Here is an 18,780-nt window from a genome sequence, read left to right as displayed (position 1 = left end):
AATATAGTAACAAAAATTTTCCTCACAGTTCCTGAAATAATCAGGGAACTCACAAACATTATTGATTGCAAAGAAGCATGTATCCAAAGAGTTTCCTTACTGCATCCTTGAACTCCTGGTTCCTCATGCTGTAGATGAGGGGGTTCACTGATGAAGGAACAACTGAGTAGAGAACTGACACAATAAGATCCATGGATGGGGAAGAGAGGGAGGGGGGCTTCAGATAGGCAAACATGACAGTGCTGATAAAGAGGGAGACCACAGCCAGGTGAGGGAGGCACGTGGAAAAGGCTTTGTGCCGGCCCTGAGAAGAAGGCATCCTCAGCACAGCCCTGAAGATCTGCACATAGGAGAAAAAAATGAAAACAAAACAACCAAAGCATAAAGAAACAGTAAGAACAAGTGCCCCAGCTTCCCTGAGGTAGGCATCTGAGCAGGAGAGCTTGAGGATCTGTGGAATTTCACAGAAGAACTGGTCCACAGCATTGCCTTGGCAGAGGGGCAGGGAAAATGTGTTGGCCGTGTGCAGGGCAGCATTGAGAAAGCCACTGCCCCAGGCAGCTGCTGCCATCTGGGCACAAGCTCTGCTGCCCAGGAGGCTCCCGTAGTGCAGGGGCTTGCAGATGGCGACGTAGCGGTCATAGGCCATGACAGTGAGAAGGTAATATTCTGCTCCAACCAAGAAAGCAAAGAGAAAGAGTTGGGCAGCACACCCTTGATAGGAGATGGCCCTGGTGTCCCAGAGGGCATTGGCCATGGCTTTGGGGAGAGTGGTGGAGATGGATCCCAGGTCGAGGAGGGCGAGGTTGAGGAGGAAGAAGTACATGGGGGTGTGGAGGCGGTGGTCACAGGCTATGGCGCTGAGGATGAGGCCGTTGCCCAGGAGGGCAGCCAGGTAGATGCCCAGGAAGAGCACGAAGTGCAGGAGCTGCAGCTCACGTGTGTCTGCGAATGCCAGCAGGAGGAACTCGCTCACAGAGCTGATGTTGGGCATTTGCTGATTTTGGACATAGAGCCTGCGAAATGAAAGAAAATATAAAGTATAAACTCTTATGAGTAAAGTCTCTGACTAAAATTCCCAGTAAAACCTTACATTACCTGTTTCCAAGAGGACCTTTGTCTATCTCCTTGTCTGGAGTCCTGCTTTCTGCTTGCTGAGCGTCCTGTACACAGCAACCACTTCTGCCCATCTGTCCCCAGTGGGACACCTCTAATCCAGTGAAATGGTTAATGTCGTTGCTGTGGAGGCACACCTAAACCAGAGGGCACATCCAGGAGGGCTGCTCTGTCCATTCCCTGGTGCCCAGCTGCTGGCTGCTTGCAGCATTCACCTGCGGGATGGATGCACACAGAGGTTGTGCTGAAAAACCACATCCCCTTGTCTGCAAGTCCTAAAGAACAGCTCAGAAAAGCCCTAGTGCAGTCTGTAAGCAGAGAGAAGAGAAGGGATATTCTCAGGTGCATCACTAACTTGTTTTTGTTTCAATTCAATGGAATAGGAAGCTCAGTCACCAGTGCAAATCCAACTACGCCGATAACATAGAGGCTGCCCCACTACCCTGTTAATATAGAGCCTACTCCACAATCAGAGCAGGAAGAGGCAGGCAGAGAGTGCAGAAAGTGCCTTCTCTTTGCAGGCAGCTCCTGCCCTGCCCTTCTTCTGCCCAAGCCCCTGGGCAGCTCCTCAGGCAGGCTGAGTGCTGAGCCTGGCAAGCAGCAGAGGCGCTGCCCTGGCACACAGCCCCTGGGGCACAGCAGGGACCCTGCTCTGCACCGCAGCCCTGCACACCCCTGTCTGCACCCCCGGCTTCTCCTTCCTCCAGGACCTGCAGCTGCATTGCCCTCCAGCCACAGACTTACTGTGTTCAGGGCTGGGAAATGTTCTCCCCCAGTGAGCTCTGTGCATCCTGCCACTTCTGCCTGCCTTTAAGCACTCTGTCTCTGCAGGCAGTGCCCCCAGCCCTGCTGCGCTGTGCAGAGGAGCTGCTCCTGGCCACAGCTGTCTCTCTGCACCACGGCCCTCTTGCCACAAGCTCTCTCTGTCCCACGAGCCCGGCCCAGCTCAGCAGCACAGCACCAGCCCAAGGCACTGCAATCACCCCTCTGGGGGCTTTGCTGATGAGCCCACAAACCTCAGGCACTCAGAGACAATTGAAGACATCTCTCCAGAAGTGCAAGTCAGAGGCAAGTTTCCTGCAGTGTCCCCCTGAGGGCCAGCACTCACACAGCCTCCCTTGGAGCTCGTTAGAGCAGAACCCTGGAGGCAGTGAGGACAAGGAGACAAAGGCAATGTGAAGGTGACAGTGATGTGTAGGAAAACTGGATGTGTGTCATCAAGCACAAGGGCCAGGCCTGGACTCCAAGTGCTTCGGAAGGGAGATCCTTTCCTTGACAGTGTGAGGAATGTTTTAACAATTCGTGTCCATAAAGAACAATTCTGTTTGAATCCTGTCTGCCTCTGGGCCCTGCACTGGCAATTCAATTCTTGAACCACAGCTGCAGTGTGTCCCGGTCTCCCCCTCATTCCTCATTCTAGTCAATTTATCACTTCTTAAATTTATGAACCTGTTTGCTTTTGTTATTCCGGACTTCTATTTCTAACACTGCTATAGATGTGTCTGTGAATGGCTGGGGAAGAATGTTTTAATTACTCGTGTGTCTGGGAGTTTTAGAACAACTGATAAAAACTAGTGACGGTTATGGGATACTATGTGGATCTTTGGTATCTGGTTAGGGGGGGCCGAAAGATAAAGAGGAAGGAGAAAGAAGCTGAAGGGCGGCTGGGAGACAAGACTTGAAGAAGATGTTCCGTAAACTTGGTATGGTGCCCAGTAAGTACAAAGGTGGAGAGGAAGACTACGAGCCTTCAGCATGAAAGACCCCTAGAGACCCCCAGAAGAGACCCCAGAGGAGACTGCGCATGCTCCAGTAGGAGGGACTGCACCCCGGAAGCTAATTTTAATAATCTATTTTTTTTTAGAAGTAGTAATGAATATGTATTAGTCTAGGAGCATAAAAATCAGCTGCTTGATGTAACTGGTGTACGTCCTGGTGGAGCAGAGACTCCCGGTGCACCCAGCGCTGTTTGCTTACCTCTATTCCTTTATATTCTTTCAATAAATCCTATTTTTTTATTTAATCCTAATTTGAATCCTGAGCCATTTATAACACCTTGATCATCTTTGTGGCCCTCCTCTGGATTTGTTCTAACAAACCCACACCCTTCTAGTGCTGGGAGCCCCAGTTATGGATGCAGGACTCCAAGTGGGGCCTCACAAGGGCAGAGTACAAGGAGAAGAAGTAGAAGTGACCTCCCTCCACCTGCTGGCCACTCCTCTGCTTATGGAGCCCAGGATGCAGTTGGCCTTCCGGGATACAAGCACAGAATGTACTGTCTCACTGTTGATCTCATTGTCTGTCATAGGTAAAGATATTAAACAGCACCAGTCCCAGGACAGACTCCTGAGGTACAACACTTGTCAGCAGCCTCCACTTGGACATAGAGCCATTGAGCACCACTCTCTGGGTGTGACATTCAGGCCAACTCCTTATCCACCGAATGGTTCACCCAACAAATGCATATCTCTAATTTGGAGATCAGGATGTCATGTGGGACAGTGTCAATGGTCTTACAAAAGTCCAAGTAGATGACATTGATCGGTCTTCTGTTGTTGTCTGATGTGGTCACTCCATTGTAGAAAGCCATCACATTGGTCAGGCACAATTTGGACTTTGGTGAAGCCATGCTGGTTGTCTGAGATCACCTCTTTGTCTTGCATGTGCCTTGACATTGATTCCAGGAGGATCATTTCCATGATCTTGCCAGATCATGGCAAAGGGCACAAAGACCTTTGTGTCCTTTACTCTCCTGAGTACAATACGACTTCCTTCTCAGGAATGGAGTAACCAACACAGGTGAGACAGATACTATGTGATCACGGATGTCATCAGAAAGCTGATCCCAATAAGATATGGGGAGGTCAGAAGCAGCCTGGACAAGAGACATATGAGATTTTGGTGTGGGAAGACGAGCATGGCCAGCAGAAATTAATGGTTTCATAGAGGTAAAAACATTCCTGCAATGCCAATACTGCAGTAACAATGAATTAAAAAAGCCACATATGGCCCTTAATTATTTGAACCAGTAATTTTAATCCCTAAACCTAAATGCTACTACAACACTCTAAAAGGAATCAATTTTCTCTCTTGATAACCGTAATCCCTTCCCTTAAAACTAACATTAAAATGCTCTATTCAACCCTAGACTCCCTGGCAGATGTAAAACACCCGTAAACCACAGAGCTTGTCCACACCTCAACCACAGACCTGACAGCACAAGCAGAACAACAAACACTCCTACTAAAACTTTGCTTAATCTCTAACATAGTAAGTGAAAAATAGGTACCGAGGGGGCTAGAGAAAACTTAGCTTTACCTCAGGATCTCATGGCCCAGCAGAAGCAATGTGACTGTGGCAGTGACTGTGAGGTCACTTCTGTCTCTGCACTTGATAGGGCAGCAGCAGGAACATGTCATGGAAAGGGACTGGGAGGTCACTTGTGTCTGGAGGTGGCAGGTCACCCTTGACTTCTCCCTGGGAGCTGCACTTTTGGGCTGACATCTGGCAATATCCCTGCTAGGCCAGCAGAAGGCACCTGCTTGGCATGCTGGCTGGGGGGATCCCCTCTGCCTCCAGACCCAGGAGGACCCAGACAGAAAGAAGGCCCCAACATGGGTTGTCCTGTCCCTTCTGCTTGAGTCCATGAGTGGGCAGCAGCAGGCACAAGGCTTGGCTGTGTGTAGCCAAGAAGCTGCAAGGCCAGCAGCAGGCCCCTGGCTTGGAAGGTGCTGCTGAGGTGACTTGTGTCTGGTTGGCTGAGAGGCCGCAAGTGCCTGCTGGGTTGGGATGCCTACTTCAGGAGTGGTTTCCAACCTGATGGAGCTTTCTTTGATAGTAGGAAAGAGCAGGAGAGAAAAACTTGCCACAATGTGTGCCCAGGAATGTTGGCAATGGCCATGAGGACGAAGAAATATCCCTCAAAGGGTCGTGCTGTAGTGCCACAGGTCACCCTCTGATCAGACCATGGCTTTGTGTTTCAAGGAACAGCTGGTGAGGGTTGACAAGACATGGGAGAAAGCAAGGGATGAGAGCAAATTGGTGAACAGAGATGTTTGTCTGCAGACTTCAAGGAAATAGGACAAATTGTGGGACAACGTAGGAAAAGCTACAGAGGAGAAGGCAGAGGGTGCTGGCAAGAATGGAAGGTCCCAACAGCCCTGAAGGTTTTGTCACCTTGGCTAGAGCTTATGAGGACAGATGTTATACTCGTTGCAGTGGGGCCTCATGGATTCCTTGCAACCCTGTGCAGCACCTCAGAGGTGTCATACCAGTGTTCTCATGGCATCACACTGCCCACCACATCCCACAGACCCCAGCAAGACCCTTAAGCCGGATGTGGCAGTGCAGAATCTCCCCTTCCAGAGGCTGGGACCAGACCTTGGCTCTTCTGCATCACCAAAACCAGCCAAGACATTTCTCAGCACAGTGCTTTGCCTGTCTGCAATCATGGACTCCAATTATCTGCCCTAACAAGGCCCTGGGGAGGCTTTGTTAGTAACAGCCCTCAGTGGGGCCCATTAATACTCCAAGTCACTTCAGCTTTTCCTTCTGACTTTACTTTCTCTAGCAGTTGCATCATTGTCCTCTCAGTACCTGAACTTCACAGACTCAGCACCAAAATGCACCATGGAACTCATTAAAATGCAGAAACACCTAACATCTCTTTGATAGTTTTCTTGAAGCCTTCATTCCTTTTGCAGCTAATTGCAGAGCTGCAAGATGTAATTAAGGAAGATTTCAAAGAGCAACCAATAAAAAAATTTTCATGTTTCAAAGGCTGAATTTTGCTGCATTTCAGTTTTGAACATCATTCTCCTATTGCTATTCATCCAGGGTGACTTCTTTGGAGACCTTCATCAGGAGGAAGAGCAGAGTGTGCTGGTCTGACAGCTCCACTGCCAGCAGTAGTCTTTGTCCCTGTCAGTGCAGCCCAGCCCAGCACATGAAACCCTTTCTAAGAGAAGTCAGGGGTGTGTTCAGAAAATAATAAAAGAAAATAAAAATATAAAATAAAATAAAATAAAATAAAATAAAATAAAATAAAATAAAATAAAATAAAATAAAATAAGATAAGATTCAAATGACCATTGGATCCTGAGAAATTCAGCCTGAATCTCAGTAGACACCTAGACATCCATGGACTATATTGGGTCATCTGTGGAAAACTCAGGGTGAAAAATAAAGAAAATACATCTTTATTGGCTGTAGCTGTACCCATGAGCCTGGCCTCATTGCAGAAATTGTTCCCTTCCAGACACAGAATCCTAAATAGAGTAAAGTGAAAAGAGCTGCCCAGTCAATAGAGTAGGTCAAAGTCCTACTTCCTGTGCTATAGATGCAGAAGGCAAAAAGAATTGCATTGTGCCTGACACTACTCTGGGATGTGTCACCCAGGTCAGGCAACTTTACCTTAGTGCTGACAAGTCCATCACTAAGCCATGCTATCAAGCTCTACATCTACACCTTGGCTCTCCAGTCGATGACCCAGCTCATGGATGGCAATCAGGGAGTCTCGGTTAGCGCAACGCTGCCTCAGGTGTGTCACCATGGTAGCCATTGGCACCTGCTGTTTTTCAACCCTCAGCAAACCCCCAACAGAAGGGTTCTGTGGAAGGCCAAGCAAGGTAGACAACTGTTTCATATCCATTGTCTCCAAGGCAGCTCTGCCAAAGCCCCACCAGTGGTGCCCTCTTGGAATTCTGAATTCCCTCTCCTGAAGCAGTCTATGCCGAGGATGCACATAGCCTCTGGGCCAGTCCCAATGGGGTGCTTTTGCCATTCCTTCCCTGTTAGACTCACTTCAGCCTCCAGTACAGTTTTCTCTTGGGCTGCCCCTGTCACTCCAGAAATACAGGTGGGTTCTACCTCTTTCTAGCTTGATGGCATTAGGGTACACTGTGCACCGGTCTCCAGTAGAGCCTGATACATTTGTGGGTCTGATGTGCCAAACCATCAAATATACCGAGTCCAGTAAACCCGATTTTCCCTTTCTTCCCTGCCTCCCCCTGGCTGGAAGCAGGACACCACAAGTCCTGCTCATAGTGTTCATTTATGTTGCCGGTAGAGAGACCAAAGGAAACACGTCCCACCGTGGCGCTGTCATCTCACAGGGCAGGGGATAGGGTGCTGACAGTCAAGGGATGCATTCGGGTGTGGAAGGTGGGTCCCAGCAGAGAAAAGGAGTCAAGGCAGTGGGCTGGGGGAGGCCAGGAGAAGCAGCCCAAGGGGTGGTGCTGCTTCTGAGGACACGTTTGTGGCAGCAGCCTGAGTGGGCAGCAGCTGTGCACAAGCACGGGGAGGCCAAAAAGACCATGGCAAGAGCGCTGCTGCCAGCAGAGCCAAGGCCGGGGCCGAGCCCAAGGGCAGAGGCAGGCCCAGGGCAGGGGGCTGCAAGGGCCATGCTGAGCTCCCTGCCCCTGCAGCAGCTGCCCTGGCCCTCGGCCTCCTCTCCCCTGCCCCTGCAGCTCTGGGCTCCCTTGGTGCAGCCCTGGCTCTGCAGCACCAAGCCCTGCTGGGAGCCCTCCCCTGCATGCTGCCACTGCTCCCTGACACTGCTGTTGCCCTCTGCCGGGCACTGCCCAGCCCAGCCCAGCCCCTGCCCATCTCTCCCCATCTCCCTGCCCTTGCCTGGTCACCCAGTCTTTTGGCCCTTTCCACTTGTTCACTGAAGCCCTCTGAGACCCGTTCTGTGCCCTGGCATTGCAGAGCTCCCTTTAGCAAATGCATCCTTTGGCTTAACTTTACTGTGAAGATCCACTCACTGCCCACTCAACATAAGGCACACAGTGTCCCAGGAGAACCCTTAGGATATTCTGGTGGTTCACAATACCTCCTTGATGCCACCAGTCCTGTCACGTTTCAAACCCAGGAAGCTGCTTCTTGACCTGTCAGGGTCTCCAGGGGCACTGGGCATCCACCAGTGACAACTCAGTCCAGCCCTCGCTCCCTCACCCAAAATCCGGTGCCCCCATGGCCCTGTGTCCAGGAGGATCCCCAGTACAAGATCGAGACCTTCAGCCTGGCATTCCCTGATTGTCTTCTGCACTCCAGATTGGGAAGAAGAACCCTAAGCATGAGCAATTTAATTTTACTAACAAGATGCCAGAACAGAGGCCAGGTGTCATTTAGGGACAAACGCATTCAGAGAAAGCCTCTGGGTCACACAGAGGAATGGTCATCTGGAAAAGAGGAATGAAAGCAAACATCTAAGTGCAAAGAGAATTTTAAAGAATGCTATACCTAAAGGTCACAAATTGCCTGAGATTAACTTGAGTAAAACTAGAAAAGTGAGATAGCCAATTTATTGCTAAGTAAATAGAATCAGTTTCTTCAGTGTGGCTTTCAGCTCCTGGTTCCTCATACTGTAGATGAGGGGGTTCACTGCTGGAGACACCACCGAGTACAGAACTGCCATCACCATGTCCAAGGATGGGGAGGAGATGGAAGGGGGCTTCAGGTAGGCAAACATGACAGTGCTGATAAAGAGGGAGAAAACGGCCAGGTGAGGGAGGAACGTGGAAAAGGCTTTGTGCTTGCCCTGCTCAGAGGGAATGCTCAGCACTGCCCTGAAGATCTGCACATAGGAGAAAACAATGAAAACAAAACAACCAAATGCTAAAGAAACACTAAAGACAAGTGTCCCAACTTCCCTGAGGTAGGCATCTGAGCAGGAGAGCTTGAGGATGTGGGGAATTTCACAGAAGAACTGGTCCACAGCATTGCCATGGCAGAGGGGCAGGGAAAATGTAGTGGCCGTGTGCAGGACAGCATTGAGAAAGCCACTGCCCCAGGCAGCTGCTGCCATCTGGGCACAAGCTCTGCTGCCCAGGAGGCTCCCGTAGTGCAGGGGCTTGCAGATGGCAATGTAGCGGTCGTACGACATGATGGTGAGGAGATAACACTCTGCTACAATCAAGAAGACCGAAAAGAAAACCTGTGCAGCACATCCTTGATAGGAGATGGCCCTTGTGTCCCAGAGGGCATTGGCCATGGCTTTGTGCAGAGTGGTGGAGATGGATCCGAGGTCAAGGAGGGCGAAGTTGAGGAGGAAGAAGTACATGGGGGTGTGGAGGTGGTGGTCGCAGGCTATGGCACTGAGGATGAGGCCATTGCCCAGGAGGGCAGCCAGGTAGATGCCCAGGAAGAGCGTGAAGTGCAGGAGTTGCAGCTCGCGTGTGTCTGCGAATGCCAGCAGGAGGAACTCGCTCAGTGAGCTGATGTTGGACATTTGCTTACTTTGGTCAAGGAGACTGCGAAATGAGAAACAAAACATATTTAGAGAGTGAGACGGTGTGTTATGAGTAATGACTGTGAGCAAAAATCAGTTAATCCCCAATTAAAATCTTACATTCCCTCTTTCTAAGAGGATCTTTGTGTCTCTCCCTGTCTGGAGCCCTGCTTTCTGCTTGCTGAGTGTCCTGTACACTGCAGCCTCCTCTGCCCAGAAGCTCCCAATGAGCCTGCTCTTCTCCATTTGAGGTTCCAAGAGGGAAGGTTCCTGGGCAGTGGCTCCCTCTGCTGAATGAGGGGTGTTTGGCTGTGTGACTCTGTGTGCATCTTCCCTGTTCAATACCCAGGAGACAAAACCAGCAGGTGGATCATGAGTGTCTGGCTGGAGAAAACAGGGAGCATCTCCTCCTGCTTCACCCTTCGTGCACAGCACTCCCTGTCAGAATCAGGCACCACCAGCTGGCACCCTGGGCAAGGGAGAGAAGCAGGCATGGGCAGGCAGGGCGGACCCAACCCAGTGCAGAGGCTGCGGTGTCGGTGAGGTACCACCTGTTCTCATAGCCCTGTGCCATCTACCCTGCACAGACAGCAGAGGGACAAGAGCTCTGGAGTGTAAGAAGAGTTTGGAATATGCTCCTGGTCATATGGTAGGAGTTTGGGGGTAAGACCGCTGTGGAGCCAGGAGTTGGACTTGATGATCCCTGTGGGTCTCTTCCAACTCAGGATATTTTATGATTCTCTTATTCTGTGCCTTCTTCCACAGAGGAAGGTAGAGGGGGTCTGCAGCAAATGTGTCTACTGACACAGAGATTTAGGGTTCAGACACCCCATATTCTCAGCCCCCCAGGTTATACATGCCGTGGCAGAAGCTGTGAGGGGAAGAGAGGAGACCAGGGGCTGCTGCAAGGAAGGCGCCTGCACTGCAGGGGATGGCAGGGAGGGAGCAGCTCCCTCTCACTGCCTACCCATGTCCCTGCTGCCTGAAGCTGTTCTGCCAGAAGCTCTTTTGCTGTCCCTACGTCTCCTCCCGTCCATGCTCACAGCCCCCATCCCACCTGCTGTGTGCCCAGCTCTGCCCTGCAGAAACCTCCTGGGGATGGGGACAGCTCTGGGGACATCTCCCTGTCTTCAGGTCCTAAAGAACAGCTCAGAAAAGTCCTGGTGCAGTCTGTAAGCAGAGAAGGGAAGGGATATTCTCAGGTTCATCACTAACCTATGTCTCGGTTCAAGGCAATAGGAAGCTAAGTCACCTGTGCAAATCCAACCACTCTGTTAACACAGAGCCTGCCCCACAATCAAAGCAGGAAGACACAGGCAGAGAGTGCAGAAAGTGCCTTCTCTTTGCAGGCATCCCCTGTTCTGCCCTTGCTCTGCCCAAGCCCCTGGGCTCCCTGGGCAGGCTGAGTGCTGAGCCTGGCAGGCGGCAGAGGCCCTGCCCCGGCACACAGCCCCTGGGGCACAGCAGGGAGGGACCCTGCTCTGCACCACAGCCCTGGGCAGCCCTGCAGCTGCCCTGCAGCACCTTCTCCTTCACACTGCACAAGCCACACGAGACATCCTGGCAGCTCCTGGCCAGGCAGAGACACCCCGCATCCAGGTGCCCCTTCCAGGAACCTGCCCTGCACTGTCTGGCAGGAAGAGACTTACTGTGGACAGAGCTGTGAAGGTTTCTCCTGCTCTGAGCTCTCCTCTACCTGCACCCTCCAGGATGCCTGGAATCCCTTCCTGCCTGGGTGCCTGTGGTCAGAGCCCCCAGCCCGGCTGCGCTGTGCAGAGGAGCTGCTCCTGGCCACAGCTGTCTCTCTGCACCACGGCCCTCTTGCCACGAGCTCTCTCAGTCCCATGAGCCTGGCCCAGCTCAGCAGCACAGCACCAGCCCAAGGCACTGCAATCACCCCTCTGGGGGCTTTGCTGATGAGCCCACGAACCTCAGGCACTCCGAGACAATTGAAGACAGCTCTCCAGAAGTCCAAGTCAGAGGCAAGTTTCCTGCAGTGTCCCCCTGAGGGCCAGCACTGACACAGCCTCCCTTGGAGCTTGTTAGAGCAGAACCCTGGAGGCAGTGAGGACAAGGAGACAAAGGCAATGTGAAGGTGACACTGATGTGTAGGAAAACTGGATGTGTGTAACCAAGCACAAGGGACAGGCCTTGACCCTTGTCCTCTGGGAAGGGAGATCCTTTCCATTCACACCTTGCTCAGGGCTCTTTGTGGGGCAGTAGGAGATGGGGATGTGCATGGCCAAGTGCAGGAGAATGGTACGACCCCTGCCTGGTTTATGGGAGGGGATGAGGAGGCAATGAGGCCCTGGTGTTTCAACGATCAGCTGTCTGCTCATGGGCCTCAGTGGCAGAGACAGTAGCAATAGCCATGGACACAAAGACCTGGGTTCCTTTTGGGACTTTAAGCCTTGCCACAGCCCTCTATCCTGTCTACACCTGACCATTTAAAGGACTCCCAGTCACACAGAATCACAGAATCACAGAATTTTCTAGGTTGGAAGAGACCTCAAGGTCATCGAGTCCAACCTCCAACCTAACGCTAACAGCCCTCCACTAAACCATATCCCTAAGCTCTACATCTAAGTGTCTTTTGAAGACTTCCAGGGATGGTGACTCCACCACTTCCCTGGGCAGCCTGTTCCAATGCCTCACAACCCTTTCTGTAAAGAAGTTCTTCCTAACATCTAACCTAAAACTCCCCTGGCTCAACTTAAGCCCATTCCCCCTCGTCCTGTCACCAGGCACGTGGGAGAACAGGCCAACCTGCACACCTTTCACTGCTGGCTGCAGACCCGTGTCCATGTGGTGTCACACCAGATCAGAGCTGAGTCTGATAACTCAGATTTTCTTGGTGGCCGTGCTCCTCGTAAGGCAGCTCTCTAGGAAGGTGGCCTGGTTCCTGGTGAGCAGGCACCACTGCTCGTATGGCATCCCATGTGGTTCCCAGGCCCTCCTCCTCCTGCGCACTGCTCTCTCAACAGGGTCCCAGGCTACCCTGATGTGTGGGTTACTCTTCCTCTGGTGCAGTACTGGGTTCTTCTCCTTCTAAATGTCAAGAGGTTTCTGTAGGCAAAATCCTGCAGTTTCTCAAGGTTCGCCCACACTGATGCTCCATTCTGTCAGCTCTTCATGTCTGCAGGCAGACAGTTCAACCTTGCTGTGATTGTGCTATCTCTGAGAAGACAGCAGCATCAAGAGTTGCAGGAAAGTTTGGATAACACAAGTATAATCAGTTGAATGGAATTGCAGCACAGAGCCACAGAAGGGTAGGGGATGGAAGGCTGCCGGGTCCCACATTTACTGCAATTTCTTCTCATGCATGTTGTCAATTTGTCTGGAGCAGTGTCCTAAATGTTTGGGGCTCTGCAAGTGAAAATTGGAAGGGCCAAAACCCAGCTGGAGCTCAATCCAGCTATGACTGCCAAAGACAATAAACACTGCTTATAGAAATACTTTAAAAAAGGAGGATTAAGGAGAATCATCATCCTTTATTGGATGTGGGGGAAATCTTGTAATGATCTAGAGATAAGGTAAAGGCTGAGGTACTTAATTCCTTCTTTACCTCTGACTCTACCAGCAAGACCAGTTGTTTCCCTGGACATTTTTTCCTCCTCATGGCCAGTGCCAACTTTCCAGGGCACGCTTCGTGGTTGTTTCTCCTCTCCTTCTCTTTCCTACCACCAAAGAAAGCTCCATCAGAGTGGAAACCACTCCTGAAGTAGGCATCCCAACCCAGCAGGCTCCTTGCGGCCTCTCAGCCAACCAGACACAAGTCACCTCAGCAGCAGCTTCCAAGCCAGGGGCCTGCTGCTGGCCTTGCAGCTTCTTGGCTACACACAGCCAAGCCTTGTGCCTGCTGCTGCCCACTCATGGACTCAAGCAGAAGGGACAGGACAACCCATCTGGGGGCCTTCTTTCTGTCTGGGTCCTCCTGGGTGTGTAGGCAGAGGGGATCCCCCAGTCAGCATGCCAAGCAGGTGCCTTGTGCTGGCCTAGCAGGGCCACTGCCAGATGTCAGCCCAAAAGTGCAGCTCCCAGGAAGAAGTCAAGGCTGACCTGCCACCTCCAGACACAAGTGACCTCACAGTCCCTTTCCATGACATGTTCCTGCTGCTGTGCTATCAGCTGCAGAGTCAGAAGTGGCCTCACAGTCCCTGCCACAGTCACATTGCTCCTACTGGGGCAGGAGATGCTGAGGCAGAGCTGAGCTCCTCAGAGCATTCCCACCCATCTCCTCCTTGTGGCCCACAAGCTGATCAGATCCATGGCCCCTCACATTCATTTGGAGTTAGGGTTTGGTTTAGGTCTCTTAAGCACTTTTCTAGTGTTAAATAGACCATTTTAATGCTACTATTAAGGGCAGAGATCAGAGTGATTAAGAGAGTAAGAGCTAGGGGAAGCAGCTATGGGCTGAGTTTTGTCTTCAAAGGGTACGCTGAGGTCACTCATTAGAGTAGTGGATTCCTGTCAGGGTGCTGAGTAGCATTTAGGTTTAGGAAATAAGTTTACAGGTTGAAGCTGGACGAATTGCCTTGTATGTCTATTTTAAGTCATGGTTACATCTGCATCAGCATAACCTGAACCCTCTTACCTCTACAAAATCCTTAATTTCAGCTGGTCAAGCCCCTATTCCCTCCTCTCAGTCTCACATTTCTCCTGGCCAGGCTTCTCCTGATTTCTCCATATCAGTTATCTTTTTAGGGGCATGCTTATGATGCCTTTCATGATCTTAGACTATCTGTCACTGGTCTTTTGGCTACTCTATTTCTGAGAAAAGTGGCACTTAAGACACGACGGAAAGGACACAAAACTCCATCAGAGCACCCTGCATAATATGCCCAGCAGCTCTGCAGTGCCACAAAAGTGCGGTTCCTGCCTACAAGTTTTCTTTCCAGAATGGCTCCTATGGCTCCAGGGTAACTTTTCCCAGGCACTCACTTCCCCAGACCACACCACTCTTGCCCATAGGCCCCATGTGTCTCTCCAACCCTCCCCTCTTCCCCTGCAGTAGTGGCACCTCACTGCAGCAGGTTGGTGCATCTCCAGGCTCAGGGGTGTTTCCTGAGGGCCTGCCCTGTGTGGGTAGTGGTGGGGAGGAAGAGAGCAAGGTCATCTCCTGGGGCATGGCTGAGCACAGCCCAGGTATCCCGCACTGTGGGCAGGCCCCTGCTCCCAGGCTGAGGCACACATGAAAGGTGGACACTTCTCCATCAGACCAGATTAACGCAGGGCCCTTCAGCCCTGCCCCAGTCCCAGGAGTGAACTCATCCTCCTACTCACACAGAATCACAGAATTTCTAGGTTGGAAGAGACCTCAAGATCATCGAGTCCAACCTCTGACCTAACACTAACAGTCCCCACTAAACCATATCCCTAAGCTCTACATCTAAACGTCTTTTAAAAACCTCCAGGGATGGTGACTCCACCACTTCCCTGGGCAGCCTGTTCCAGTGTCTAACAACTCTCTCAGTAATGAAGTTCTTTCTAACATCCAACCTAAAACTCCCCTGGCACAACTTTAGCCCATTCCCCCTCGTCCTGTCACCAGGCACGTGGGAGAACAGACCAACCCCCACCTCGCTACAGCCTCCTTTAAGTTACCTGTAGAGAGCAATAAGGTTGCCCCTGAGCCTCCTTTTCTCCAGGCTGAACAAGCCCAGCTCCCTCAGCCGCTCCTCGTAGGACTTGTTCTCCAGGCCCCTCACCAGCTTCGTCGCCCTTCTCTAGAGTCGCTCGAGCACCTCAATGTCCTTGTAGCGAGGGGCCCAAAACTGAACACAGTACTCAAGGTGCAGCCTCAGCAGAGCCGAGTACAGGGGGACGATCACCTCCCTAGCCCTGCTGGTCACACTGTTTCTTATGCAAGCCAGGATGCCATTGGCCTTCTTGGCCACCTGAGCACACAGACAGCTGCTAAAGCCCTGAATTTCTTTGTTCCTCACAACCTTTACCCAAATCTTTGTTGTGGCCCTCCCCACTGCCCAGCACTGCCCCTCAGGTGGCACTCAGTGACCCTTCAGAAGGGCCTTTGGGCGTCCTCAATTGTCCTGGTGCTTATTAGCACCTTCCCAACTCCTTCCAGAGCTTCTTGTCCATTGTGGGGATGCTGACTCATCGCTGGGACGGTGTTTCTCTCTGCAGATCAGGCCGTGTGGTGCTGTGTTTTTGATATGTGACCAGAGCAGTGTTGGTCACCCGTGGTTGCACAGCATCAAGGCCTTCTCTGCTTCTCACTCTGCCCCAGGAGACAGTTGACTGCATGTGGGCAAGAGGCTGGGAGGAGAACCTGCAGTGACAGCTGACCCAGCCTGAGCAGTCTGAGCTGCCCATGCACTCCTCAGATTCACCTTGTTTGTTACCTGAAACGACCTTGCACAGTCATTTTATGAGGTTCTAATCACTACCCACTGAGCACCCTGTCCCTGGAGATCCCCTGACATCTCCTGGAAGCTCCAGATTCCTCTCCAGGCTGACATCGGCCATCAGCCCCACTGCAGGGGGCACAGTCCCATGCAGATGAGTCCAAGACCAGTTGACATCCCCTTAGGCAAGTGCTGCCACAACAGGAGTACTTAGTCCTGCCCTTGTTTCCGCACAAACCACCCTGGGACTTTCATCCTGTGTCCTTCACTCCATGAAGATCCACAGGAAACAGAAGAGCAGGGAGCAACCCCTTGTCTGTGCTCCTGATAGCACATTTGGAAGAGGTGTCCAGGGTCCTGGGTTTGCCCTGAGCAAGACCCTCTTGTTACTGTGGTGCAAGCAGGGAGTCCAGCTGTGACCCAGGGCTGCACAGTGCCTGCTGCTGCCTGCAGCCACAGGGATGCCACTGCAGAGACAACAGGACTGTCACCAAGGTACACGACATATCAGGGCTTACCCAGAAAAAAAGAAGCACGTTGTGGAAACCAAAAGAGAATAGCAGTGACAAGGCCATGTCCTGCTGCTGGCCATGGCCATGGCTCCAGGGAAGCAGCAGCCCCAAACCAAAGGCAGCAGAGAGGCAGAGCCCAGCAGGCAGTGAGGGGCAGCCCCGAGGACCACCGGGGCTTCTCCTGCATGTGGCAGCTGGGCTCTTGGCCCTGAGCTCCTCCTGTGTGCTGGGGCTGCTCCCCCAGCTCCAGAGGAGATGGGAAGAGATGGCAGCTCAGACCAATGAATTTCTCCTGGATTCTTTTTTGTGTTTATCTACACAGGAAGCCTGGTTCTATAGGTAAATCTTTAACAAGTAGGAGGCTAAGATTAATATTATTTATATCTGACACAAAAGCTAGTGAAAATAACAACACAGACAAATATATAAAAAAAAAATATCATAAAGTTTTTTGAAAAATAGGTGTTTCTGATTATAAGCTTATTGTTATAGACAAAAAAGCTGAAGAATATGTATTCAAGCAGTGTCCTCACAGCATCCATTAGTTCCAGGTTCCTCATGTTTTAGATGAGTGGGTTCACTGCTGGAAGCACTGACGATGGGAAGAGACTGCAGCAGAGACTAATGAAATTGCCCCAGTTTCTTTATTGTCTTTATTTAAACAAGAATATTGATTGTAAAGGTATTTGAAATTATCGACTTCATAATAATAATAATAAAATAAAAATAATTAGGAGGCTTAGAATAACATTAAATCAAAGCCAGAAGTTATAGGAAATAATAATAAAGAAAATTACTTTCAAGAATTTGCACTAAGAGTGTTTGTTTGCAGAAATCCTATTAGTATTATATGCACATTATTAATGCTGAAGAAAGAGGTATAAAATATTTTCCTCACTGCATGTTTGAGCTGCTGGTTCCTCATGCTGTAAATGAGGGGATTCACTGCTGGAGGCAACAGTGAGTATAGAACAGCCATCACCAGGTCCAGGGATGGGGAAGAGATTGATTTAGGCTTCAGGTAGGCAAATATGCCAGTGCTGACAAACAGGGAGACCATGGCCAGGTGAGGGAGGCACGTGGAAAAGGCTTTGTGCCGGCCCTGAGAAGACGGCATCCTCAGCACTGCCCTGAAGATCTGCACATAGGACAGCACAATGAAAACAAAACAACCAAAGGCTAAAGAAATACTAAACACAAGTGCCCTGACTTCTCTGAGGTAGGCATCTGAGCAGGAGAGCTTGAGGATCTGGGGGACTTCACAGAAGAATTGGTCCACAGCATTTCCTCGACAGAGGGGCAGGGAAAATGTGTTGGCCGTGTGCAGGACAGCATTGAGAAAGCCACTGCCCCAGGCAGCTGCTGCCATCTGGGCACAAGCTCTGCTGCCCACGAGGCTCCCGTAGTGCAGGGGCTTGCAGATGGCAACGTAGCAGTCGTAGGACATTATGGTGAGAAAGGAATACTCTGCTCCAACCAAGAAGAAGAAAAAGAAGACCTGTGCAGCACAGCCTTGATAGGAGATGGCCCTGGTGTCCCAGAGAGAATTGGCCATGGCTTTGGGCAGAGTGGTGGAGATGCAGCCCAGGTCGAGGAGGGCGAGGTTGAGGAGGAAGAAGTACATGGGGGTGTGGAGGCGGTGGTCGCAGGCTACAGCGCTGAGGATGAGGCCGTTGCCCAGGAGGGCAGCCAGGTAGATGCCCAGGAAGAGCGTGAAGTGCAGAAGCTGCAGCTCGCGCGTGTCTGCGAATGCCAGCAGGAGGAACTCGCTCACTGAGCTGCTGTTGGGCATTTGCTTGTTTTGTGTATGTTGTCCTGCTAAAGGAACAGAAATAGAGTGATAATATATCACGATTATCTGAGAAAAAAACATTTCATTTTTCAGTTAAACCTCTCAAAGCATTTGCCGAACTGCATGTAGACAGTTGGCAGATCCCTTTCCTTCATTGGTTTCAGTTGTTCTCTGCTGGCGTGTCCTTGAGCTGCAGGGCAATTGCACTAAGGAGGTTCTCCTGAGAAGAACCTGGACACTGCTGAGAGCAGAGGAATCCAGGCTCAAAGCGCACATCTCCAGACCCCTCACCCTGGCCCCATACTCCCATTTCCCCAAGCACATTGAATGCCAGCGTGCTGCTGCCAGGGGAGGCAAGGCCAGGGAGGGACAGACGGACACTCAGCAGACCCTCCTGTGCTGCAGCTCTGCCTGCAGACGAGGCAGCTCCTGCTGGGGACACCGGGGGCTTGAGGACAGAGGCTGTGCTGGTGGGAGAGGAGAGCAGGGGGTGTCCCAGGGAAGGCGCCTGCCCTGCAGGGGCTGGCAGGGAGGTGCCTGAGCCCTCCCTCGCACAGCATTTCTAGCAGCAGCTCCCTCTCTTTGGTTGCCCTCCCAAATCTCTACTGCCAAATCTCTACTGCCTTCCTATGTCCATGCTGGAAACAGAATTTCTGTCCCCACGTATCTTCCATGTCCTTGCTCACAGACCCCATCCCACAAGCTGTGTGCTTCCTGAGTACAGGGCATCACAGGGGTTGCAGCTCCTGAAGACCTGATAAACCC

At 51.4% G+C, this 18,780-nt stretch overlaps 3 protein-coding genes across 3 annotated transcripts in view; all 3 read right to left on the bottom strand.

Moving 5' to 3' along the window:
• Positions 1-18,015, bottom strand: part of LOC311427885 (olfactory receptor 14J1-like) — a gene marked incomplete at both ends in the record, with an annotated part of 32,784 nt that extends 14,769 nt beyond the window's left edge. The window contains one exon of the mRNA XM_084539473.1: positions 17,950-18,015. Coding sequence (XP_084395599.1) covers positions 17,950-18,015 — 66 coding nt within the window. The remainder of the gene's footprint in view (positions 1-17,949) is intronic.
• On the bottom strand, positions 59-994 carry LOC311427985 (olfactory receptor 14C36-like; the record flags this gene model as incomplete). Its single annotated transcript, XM_084539557.1, has 1 exon — positions 59-994. One exon carries the CDS (start codon positions 992-994, stop codon positions 59-61), a length of 936 nt encoding a protein of 311 aa, XP_084395683.1.
• On the bottom strand, positions 8,426-9,346 carry LOC311427984 (olfactory receptor 14J1-like; the record flags this gene model as incomplete). The annotated part of the gene is made up of 1 exon (XM_084539556.1): positions 8,426-9,346. One exon carries the CDS (start codon positions 9,344-9,346, stop codon positions 8,426-8,428), a length of 921 nt encoding a protein of 306 aa, XP_084395682.1.
• Positions 18,016-18,780: the final 765 nt, after the last annotated feature.

Source organism: Aythya ferina (genome assembly GCF_964211825.1).
Source record: "Aythya ferina genome assembly, contig: HAP1_SCAFFOLD_29, whole genome shotgun sequence".
Lineage (NCBI taxonomy): Eukaryota > Metazoa > Chordata > Aves > Anseriformes > Anatidae > Aythya > Aythya ferina.
Note: the sequence above shows the minus strand (reverse complement) of the source record. Positions and strands in the feature narration are given on the sequence as shown.